At 39.3% G+C, this 11,002-nt stretch overlaps 1 protein-coding gene across 1 annotated transcript in view; it reads right to left on the reverse strand.

Annotated features, from left to right (window-relative positions):
- The window catches only part of CATSPERB (cation channel sperm associated auxiliary subunit beta), a 171,534-nt gene that overhangs the window by 13,597 nt on the left and 146,935 nt on the right, over positions 1 to 11,002 (reverse strand). The window contains exons 18-21 of the mRNA XM_007944535.1: positions 8,588 to 8,727; positions 7,692 to 7,889; positions 6,308 to 6,418; positions 3,561 to 3,671 (exon numbers count right to left, since the gene is read on the reverse strand). Coding sequence (XP_007942726.1) covers positions 3,561 to 3,671; positions 6,308 to 6,418; positions 7,692 to 7,889; positions 8,588 to 8,727 — 560 coding nt within the window. The remainder of the gene's footprint in view (positions 1 to 3,560; positions 3,672 to 6,307; positions 6,419 to 7,691; positions 7,890 to 8,587; positions 8,728 to 11,002) is intronic.

Consider the following 11,002-nt stretch of genomic DNA (forward strand, 5'->3'; position numbering starts at 1 on the left):
AAAAAAAAAAAAAAAAAGATACTGGACACTGCCTGGTAGAATTTTGCATGACTGATGACTTATTCATTGCAAATACCTTTTTCAACAACATAAACAATGACAATACACATGGACTTCCCAGATGGAATACATAGGTATCAAATCGACTACATTTGTGGAAAGAGGCCATGGAGAAGCTCAATACCATCAGTCAGAACAAGGTCAGGGGCTGATTGCTCATATGCAAATTCAAGTTGAAGCTGAAGAAAATTAAAACAAGTCCACAAGAGCCAAAATATGACCCTGATTACATCCCACCTGACTTTAGAGACTATCTGAATAATAGAATTGATACAGTGAACACCAATGACCAAAGTCCAGAAAAGTTGTGGGATGACATCAAGAACATTATACATGAAGAAAGCAAAAGGTCATTAAAAGACAGGAAAGGAAGAAAAGGCCAAAATAGATGTCAGAAGAAACTTTGAAACTTGTTCTTGAATGGAGAGTAGCTAAAGCAAAAGAAAGAAAGAATGAAATAAAAGAGCTGAACAGAAGATTTCAAAGGCAGCTTGAGAAGACAAAGTATTATAATGAAATGCGTGAGGACCTGGAATTAGATAACCAAAAGAGAAGAACATAATTGGCATCTCTGAAGCTGAGAGAACTGAAGAAAAAATTCAAGCCTCGAGTTGCAATGTTGAAAGATTCAATGGGCAAAATATTGAATGATGCAGGAAACATCAAAAGAAGATGGAAGGAATACATAGAGTCACTGTACCACAAAGAATTGGCTGAAGTTCAAACATTTCAGGAAGTAGCGAATGATCAAGAGCTGATGAAGTCCTAGCTGCCCTGAAGGATTTGGTGAAAAACAAGGCTCCAGGAGTTGACCGAATACCCACTGAGATGTTTCAACAAATGGAGGCAGTGCTGGAGACGTTTACTCATTAATGCTAGGGAATTTGGAAGACAGGGACCTGGCCAACTGACTGGAAGTGATCCACATTTGTACCCACTCCAAAGAAAGGTGATGCAACAGAATGTGCAAATTATCGAGCAATATCATTAATATCACACACAAGTAAAATTTTGCTGAAGATAATTCAAACACAGCTGCAGCAATAAGTATATTGATAGGGAACTGCCAGAAATTCCAGCTGGATTCAGAAGAGGACATGGAACAAGGAATATCATTGCTGATGTCAGAAGGCTCTTGGCTGAAAGCAAATAACACCAGAAAGAAGGTTACCTGTGTTTTATTGACTATGCAAAGGCATTTGGCTGTGTGTATCATAACAAATTATGGACAGCTTTGTGAAGAATGGAAATTCCAGAACACTTAATTGTGCTCATGAGGAACCAGTACATAGACCAAGAGGAGGTTGTTTGAAGAGAACAAGATGATACTTTGTGGTTTAAAATTAGGAAGGTTGTGTGTCAGGGTTATAGCCTTTTAGCATACCTATTCTGTCTGTATGCTGAGTAAATAATCTGAGAAGCTGGACTATGTGAGGAGAACATGGCATCAGGTTTGCAGGAGGACCCCTTAACAACGTACTTTATGCAGATGCATGACCTTGCTCACTGAAAGTGAAGAAGACTTGAAGCACTTACTGATGAAGATAAAAGACTACACTCTTCAGTATGGATTGCACCTCTACACACAGAAAATGAAAATCCTCACAACTGGACCAGTAAGCAACACCATGATAAATGGAGAAAAGATTGAAGTTGTCAGGGGCTTCATTTTACTTGGATCCACAATCAGCACCCATGGAAGCAGCAGTCAATAAATCAGATGTCATATTGCACTGGGCAGATCTGCTACAAAAGACTTTTTTTAAAGTTTTAAAGAGCAAAGATGTCACTTTGAAGACTACGATGTGCCTGACCCAAGCCATGGTACTTTCAGTGGCCTCATATGAATGCAAAAGCTGGACAACAAATACAGAAGACCCAAGAAGAGTTGATGCCTTTGAGTTGTGGTGTTGGCGAAGAATCCTGAAAACACCATAGACTGCCAGAAGAACAAACACATCTGTCCTGGAAGAAGTGCAGCAAGAATGCTCCTTAAAAGCAAGAATGGCTAGACTTCGTCTCCCTTCCTTTGGTCATGTTGTCATATGGGACCAGTCCCTGGAGAAGGACATCATGCTTGGTAAAGTAGAGGGTCAGTGAAAAAGGGGAAGACCCTCAATGACATGGATTGACCCAGTGGCTGCAAACGTGGGCTTAAGTACAGCAAAGATGGAGCAGGTGAGGTGGTGCAGGACCAGGCAGTGTTTTGTTCTGTTGTACTTAGGCTCACTATGAGTCATTGTACATAGGCTCACTATGAGTCGGAGCCAACCCAGCGGCACCTAACAACAGCAAAAACAAAGTTCATTTCCTAGTGAAGAATGAATAGATATATTCCTAATAGTTTGGCTATTTTACATGAAATGTACTTCTTAGGGTTTCTGCCTTCTTAAGTCATGGGGCAAAAAAACATAACAAACCTTTCTTACAGCAGAATCAGTGTGAACTCCAAAGGTAACATACAAACATTGTAGTAACAAAACTCATGACTTTCTATTGGCATTTTCCCCAGGAACTTGCCGATTTTATCCAAACTTTGTTTGTCTAAAGCACATCACACAAGATCCTGCATGAACTGGACCTTGCCCATCTCCTATACCCCACTCTCTGCCACTCACAATGCTGCAGCCACACTCTTTAAATTCAGCCCCTGGATTTCGAGTTCAAATCCAGCCCTGTTGGATGTCAAGGATGCAATCTTTGGTAAATCAGCAGGCTTCTCCGTGCCTGGAATTAAATGAGACAAATCACGAAACTAGCTCATAGTGCAGGTTGTTGTTGTTGTTGTGTGCCGTCGAGTCGGTCCCGACTCATAGCGACCCCTCCTTGGGTTTCCGAGGCAGTATCACTACGGATGTAGATTGCCCAACCTTCCTTCCGGGGAGTGGCTGGTGGGTTTGAACCGCCAGCCTTCTAGTTAGCAGTCAAGTTTTAGTAGATGGTAAATGGTCACAATTTTATCGACTGATGACTCCGTGCCTGCCACTGTATCAAGTTATTTTATTTTGTTGCAAAAGACCTCTTGGTTCTTATTTTATTTTTTTAATAAAACCACTTTTTATTGTGATTTGGATGAAGGTTTATATTAAGTGATTTTTGGAGAATATCCAAAATCTCTAATAGAAATACATGCTAGATACTTAATCGTTCTTTGAGTGAATTACTATTCACCATAACCCTGGAGAGTGGGGTAGAGATTACAGGCTACTTTCAGAAATAGAGATATATGTGTGCATGTCTATGTGTATATTAAGAATCCTGTGAAATTGACAGGCAGTGCCAGCATTATTATTTTATTTCACAGAGGAGGGTAATTGACTTGTCAGAGTGCACTTAAATCCAGATCTTTTTAGTTTTACATCATAATACTTATTTCTATGACATAATGAGATACTATTTCTATGTGTTAGCTTTTCACATTTAATCAAAAAGCTTATTTCAAAATCTTCTTCACTTAATATGAAAATGCTTTGCTTTCAGGTAACTAAAACATAGCTTACTTTTTCTCTGCAATCCGAGAAAGCAACAGCATATGACAGCTTCTGATCGTTTGTGCAGTTACACTCCTCCCGAGTAGATGCATTAGCACACTGCTTGAATTTACCTGTGCTCTGGAAATAGGATCGACAAGGTGCATGCTCAAAGTGGTGTACAGGTCTCAAAGCATGTTTCCATAAAATTTTTATGAACTGCTAAGGGAAATGCAGTAAATTTATTGTGGAGAAACCCAGTAGACACAACTTTAACCAAGAATCGAGATTCCTAACACCAGTAATAAAACTGTCCCCTGATAGGATGAACTGAGACATCACTTCTGTAGAGTTTGTGCCAATTGAAGTCATTTACAAAATAACTGACCAATACTCTTAAAAAATGTCCATGTTCTGCATCAAGCTCAATTGGCATAACACACTATATAAAACATTGTTCCACCTCCTACTTTGGGGAGTAACGACTGGGATCTTAAAAGCTTGCAAGCAGCCATCTAGATGCAACAATGGGTCTCTCTTCATCCAGAGCAAAGAAGAATGAAGAAAACCAAAGATTCATGGAAACAATTAGTCCTAGCGATCGGTATACCACGCGATCTGCAGCCTTTATGACTATGAGACCAGAAGAACTAGATGGTGCCCTGCTACCACTGCCAACCACTCAGAGGGGGATCTAAGTAGGAGAGCCTGGATAGAGAGGGAGAGCAATGTGGAACAAAACTCAAAATCATTTTGGAAAAAAAAAGGGGGGGACCAGGTTTGCTGGTCTGATAGAGCCTTGTGGAACCACTGAGACTATGGCTCCTAGCTGCCCTTCAGTTCTGGAATTGAACCCACACCTGTGGCTTCCAGTCAAACAAAAGATAGGCATATGAGCTGAACACATACCTGAGGTAGATATACTCCTTGGAGAGACAATCTTGAGAGAAAGAAGGGCTGCTTATGCACAGGGAGATAGCTTAGGGGGCAGGAGTGCATGGAGGGATGGACATGGGGAAGAGGTAACTGTTGGGAGGAAGCGGGAGGGGAGCTGTTGCATTGTGGTAAATTATGGTTAATGTCATGAGACAAAGTGTATGTGAACTGTTGTATGGAAAGTGAATTTGCTCTGTAAATTTTCACCCAAATCACAATTAAAAAAAAAAAAAAGTCCATGTTCTGAAAGACAAAGACAGACCTAGAAACCATCACAGATTAGAGGAGCTGGAGCTCTGGTAGCATAGTACCTAAGGCATTTGATTGCTAACCTGAAGGCTGGTGGTTCAAACCCACCAGCCACTCCTTGGAAGGAAGACTGAGCAATCTACTTCCATAGAAATACTGCCTTGGAAACCCAAGGAGGGGTCGCTATGAGTTGAATTGACTTGACAGCAGTGAGTTTTTTTTTTTTTAAAGAAGAAATAACAACTATGTGCAGGATTCTGGACCACCACAAAAGGACTAAAGGAGAACTGGAGAAACCTAAGTAAGGTCTGTACTTTAGTTAATAGAAATGTACCAATATGAATTTCCTGGTTTTGATAATTGCACTATGGTTATGTAAGATGTTAACACTGGGGTGAAGCTGCATGAACGGTACCCATAGTAACTCTCTATACTATTTTAGCAGTTTTCCTGTAAGTCTAAAATCATTTCGAAATAAAAAATTCTTAATTTAAAAATCAAAAATTCTGCCTTATGTAGCTTACCTTTTTATGGGGGCAGAAAGACAATAATAACACAAATAAGTAAAATTGTGATAAGCGCTAAGGACGAAAACAAGGCAAGGAAAGGGACAAGGAGCAGGGACAGTAGAGCTGGGGTTCCAATTCTAAATAGAGTGGTCAGGGAAGGTATCCCTGTCATGGTGACATCTTAGCAAACCCCTGAAGAAGGTGACAGAGTGAGCCATGTGATATCTGGCAGAACTGGATTCCAGAAAGAGAGAGAACTGCACGTGCAAAAGCCCTGAGGTGGGAACATGCCTGGTACATTTGAGGAACAGCAAGGAAGCCAGTGTGGCGAGGGCCGATTGGGCAGAAGACAATCAGGTCAGATCCCCTTTGTTTTCCCAGACAGGTCAGGGAGGACCTTAGAAATCATTGCAAGAAATGGGGAGACAATGGAGAGTTTTGAAAAAAGAAAGGACAATTTTAGGTCTCTCTGTGTGTGTGTGAATGAAGCTAAATGTCTGCTTATGTATGTATATAGGCAGGTGGGTGTACTTTTCCAGAGAGAAGTTTCTGTGAGAAGCTGCCCCACAATGGACTTCTCTTCTGGACTGACTGGTTCCTTTCTGCTCACGCTGCCCAAGAAGGATGGTGCTGCTGGCGGCTGGCTGTTCTCTAGGTTGAGTCTTCACAGAGTATGAAACATGCCTGTGTGGAAGCAAACACGCTTCTTCTTGCCCTTTCAACACCGTTCCTTTCGTAAGGCTGGAGACATGAGATGGGGCTCAGGGTTCTTGTTTGAGAAAAGATGACCTCACTGCACAAATCCCCTTTGAAATACAAATAGCAACCAGGAAGAGGTAAAGGAGGAAGAGTCCATTTAGACTTCTTGGCTCCAAAACTGTGTCCAGAAGCACCAGCAAGAGGGGAGGGGCCTAAGGAGCAGTAGGAGCACCAGGGACAACAGCCGACGTGTTGCGGCAGATGGAGCTTTCTCCTGGCTGCACCTTCTCATTCAATCCCCACAGCTTAGTCTGTGTGTAATATCACTGCGTTATTTCTTGAATTCAAATAAATACCAGTTTATTTGTAGAGTAAAGTATTTACCTTTGACTTGAGAAACAGATTTCTTGGTATAGGTTTGCTAGGATCTGCATGGTAAAAATTATCTGTGAGTGGAATGGCAATTCCCATGGTCGATGGAGGCCTGTAGTTTATCTACAAATGATTAAACAATGAACATATATCATTCGTTATTATTTACTGTCTTTAATTTAAATATTTTTTTTACTTTTTTTCAGAAAAAGCATTCAAAGTAAACATTTCATTTTTAGATTCAGGAATTAATGTAAACTCTTCTTCATTCAACACCTCCACTTCTCCCTCCCCGCCACATCCTGGAATTGCAGCAACCTCAATTTGTCATTGATGGTGGTTTGAACCCATCAACCACTTGGCTGGAGAAAGATGAGGCAGTGTTGTTGTTATTGTTGTTATGTGCCATTGAGTCAGATCTGACTCATAGTGACCACTCCTTGGGTTTCCGAGGCAGTATCACTACAGAAGTAGATTGCCCAACCTTCCTTCTGAGGAGTGGCTGGTGGGTTTGAACCGCCAGCCTTCTGCTTAGCAGTCAGGTGCCTTAGGCACTGTGCTACCAGAGCTCCCAGATGAGGCAGTAGGCTTCTATAAAGATATACAGCTTTGGAAACCCTCTGGGGCAGTTCTAGTCTGCCCTCTAGGGGCTCTGTGAGTCGGAATAGACTCCACAGCAGTGGGTTTGGTTTGTGCTTTGTTTCCGTAAAGAAATACACAGCCTTGGAAACCCCATGAGGCAGTTCTACTCTGACCCCTAGGGTTGCTACAAGTCAGAATTAACTCAATGGCAGTGGACTTGGACAATCTGTCATAACATAACTTGAAACTTGTAAATAAGTGAAAAATACATTTAGTACCTAAAATAGTTGTCATAAAGTTAATGAATTAAAGTTTAAAAACTTTATGAAATACCCCTAGTGACATATTTAGTAAGTAATCCTTCCAGTTTGGCTATTTGTGTTTTGTCAGAAAGAAACTTATAAATAAGTTATTTTTTAAAGAATAATAATTTATATTTTAAAAAAGGAATCACAGATTCCAACAAGGCAGAACTTAAAATCATGATATTGAAATGGAATTAGTAAACTATATTAGCGTAGGATAAGTCAAGATAAGGACAAAGAGCTGTTTATACTGCAAAAGCCCATGATTATATGACTGTTATATAGCATGAGATGACATTGATAATGATGAGACTAAGTTACCATGGAAAACAATTATTTCAGAAAGTTTTTACATTTAAAAGAACATAATGATCGTATCTTTAAAATGACATGAGGATTGATTCTTTGTGAAGTGTGTTGAGCATCTTGCTAAAAATGAACAGCCACCTGACTACTCGACAATGATACATCATCGGTACTCTTATAACAATTCTGCTTATATTTTTTACCGGTAAAGTTTTGATCAAATTAAAGTCCTGACTGTCTTTGTGAATGCCTCTAGTCCAGTCTTCTAATGAGATAAGTTTACTAGGAATGTAATGCATCAATCTGAGATAACTGCAGCTGCTTTTCACTATTAGCATGAATGTCGTAACAAAGCACTCAGTTGACGCATCCCAGACAATAAACGCCAGTGACGTTGACCCCTGGAAACAGCCAAAGAAGTGAGAGTTATTTAAAGTGATCAACTAAAGAGAGGAAGTTTCAGTAGAAAAAGAGTGACAATTTTGACTGTAAAGATAGGTGTGAGGATAAATAACAGAAAACATAATCTCTTACAGGAAAAAAATACACCCTGATCTAATTGGTTGTGGGGTAAGAGGAAATGAGCAAGGATCAAGGATGACAAGTTTCATAAATACCATCAAGTCAGACTGATGGTCAGCACCTGGACATGTGTTTTGATGATGTTTTTGGTAGAAGTTCATGCATAGTAAATGTATTTGATCTTTGAATAATACCAAACCCTCAACAAAGCTTGATAAATTCTGTTTGAATTTTAAAGTGTTTTTGGAGTTTTTAAAAATGTGGAAATATTAATAACTGTAGTGGTGGACTGGACTTTCAGTCGTGATTATTTTATCATATCCCCAGACTCTTTAGCCATTAAAAAATGATGCTGTAGCACTTTCCATGTTTTCTTGTCAAAACACATTGGACCTGAATCTAAGTGGAGATCTACAATTAAAGGAAGTGGGGGATAATGGCACAAATTAATGCTTAGTTATCCTTGATAGGTAGGATTCATGTAACTTTTCCTCTGTTTTTAGCTTATATTATACATGTTTTGTAACTAATAGTTGTTTTTTGGGAAAAAATATGATTCAAGTAAAGAAAATCTTACCGCACGTAAAAATTTGGTACATAAAGAAATGTTCAAATGATAACTGTTTGTATTATCAAAAAAACCATCAGCTCTAATGTCCAATGAATTTAGGTTTCCAACTAACACTGTCACTAGTGGTACATCAAGTGTTAGAAAATCTGTGGAAACAAGGTCAACAGTTATTATTAAATATTGAAAAATTTAAAAGCAATTTAGTAATGAGTGGCTAAGTCAGGATTTTAGAATATCTATAGAATTTGAAGGCACCATAATGGCTGCAAATATAGTTAACAATTTATGTATATTTAGTCAACTCTAATAGTTCTTAAGAACAATCTGCTTTATCATGATTTTCCATTTACTCACAGAAAGATCATGCCCCCCTAGCCCTCATGCTGCACTCGGGTGGAGGGGTAATATTGGTCACATTCCTATAGGGTCTCTATGTTGGAATCGATTTGGTGACAGGGAGTTTAGATGTTTTGGTTAAGTTAGTTAACTCAGAAGGAAAACTGAGAGGTATAGGCTCAGTTTAAAGAGCTTCCAGTTAACAGAAACTCTTAGGCAGTTCAAACAAAATAAATCACACACCAGTTTCTGCTTGCAGGTCATACACTTGCAAGCTCTCCACACTAAGAACTTTAAAAGGCATTTGAAATACTTAGTCTCAAGCCACCTTCACTCCTTAGGAAGCCAGTGCGGAGGCATGAACAACTTGCCTGAGGTTTCACCTGCAGCTATTTCTCTTGAACCAAAGTGATGTGTCCTGTGCTTCCTAAACTTACCTTGGGAATTCTGTTAATGTGCTTCCTAAACTTTACCTGGGAATTTTGTTAATGTGCACATTGTGATTCAGCCGGTCTGGAGTGGGACCTGAGATTTGGCACTTACTTCTAACAAAGCTCCCAGGTGACACTGATGCTGCTGGCCCAGGGACCACACCTTGAGTAACTAGAACCAGACTTTCATTCACAAAGAGGCAATTGCATTAATTTCATGTTATTATTTGCTTCCATCAAATTGAGGAATAAAATTTTTATCTCCTTATAGTTAATTCTGCATCAAGTGCATATTTTTGAAATACCAAAATATAAAATCTAAATTCTAGATGATTGTAGTGCTGAGTGTAGAAAACTAATATACATGTACATGAATTTCTATAGATGTGTTTGTGGAGGGATGGGCAAATATTGATGGTAAAACTCTTCTTCAGAATCATGTTAACTGTTGGGTTGTGACTTAAATAACCCAGGGTTTGCCTTGAAGCCATTACATCCTACATTTACCAAATTAAATAAACAAAAAAAATTAGTTGGGTCCCAACCAATTTGGCATATTTTAAAGCTAAAATAATTAGAACATCATTGTATTGGTGACAGAATGTGGAGCAGTAACAATGCAAAAGAATTTAGAAAATCCAGAGATGGTCAAAACAAATAGGTAAATAGCATTCTAAGAAAAAGCTATATTTTGAAATCAGTGAAGAATGGATACATTATTCAGTAAATGATGGTGGAAAACTCTTTCTAACCACAATATGCCAAAAGAAAATGTAAATAATTGAAGTTAACACCATAATATTAAAACTCTAAATTTACTTGAAAGAATATGAAAAAAAAAAAAAAACAAAAAACCAAACTCACTGTCGTCAAGTCGGTTCTGACTCATAGTGATACCTCCTTGGGTTTCCGAGATGGTATCTCTATGGAAGTAGATTGCCCAATCTTTCTTCTGAGAAATATGGAGAGTAAGGGATATAACCAATAGGAAAGAATTTCTAAAGGTTTTAAAAGGAAATATTTTGGGATATTTAATCCACAACATTGATGGAAATAAATGTTCTCCAAATTTTTCCAAGCCCTATAATTTTTACTTACATACATTATATTTCGTTCTGTTTTTCAAATAAGCCTTTTCAAAAATAGTGTTTTATGCTTTCATTATGCTTCATATGTCTTCTTTTAGCTTTTGTAGAGGTTAACAGGACAGAAAAAGGCGAGGGGGACAGGGACAGAGTGAGGAGTCAGTCGCAGGGATCCAGGTGAGGGGAGGGATCCCAGGCCATGCCCCACAAGCGGCAAGATGGGAAAGTGGGGGAAAGGACAGAAAAAGGCCAGGGGGGCTGGGACAGAGCAAGGAGTCAGCTGCAGGGATCCAGGTGAGAGGAGGTTGGAGAGGTTTCCAACAGCTAAGGAGACAAACTTGTCTGTTGGTTTGTCCCACTGTGGTGATGTGTTGCTGTGAGTCTTGAGGCTGTGCCACCAGTGTTTCAAACCCAGCAGAGTACACATGGTGCAGTGCAGCTTGCAGACTAGGACAGACTAGGAAGAAGGAAAAGGCCATCCACTTCTCAAAGAATTGGCCAGGGAAAACCTTATGAATAGCAGAGAAACACTGTCTGATACATTACTGCGCAACCTTATGAATAGTCCG

Source organism: Orycteropus afer, unplaced genomic scaffold (assembly GCF_000298275.1).
Source record: "Orycteropus afer afer isolate SDZICR_OR568_19922 unplaced genomic scaffold, OryAfe1.0 scaffold00127, whole genome shotgun sequence".
In the NCBI taxonomy this organism is placed as follows: Eukaryota; Metazoa; Chordata; class Mammalia; order Tubulidentata; family Orycteropodidae; genus Orycteropus; species Orycteropus afer.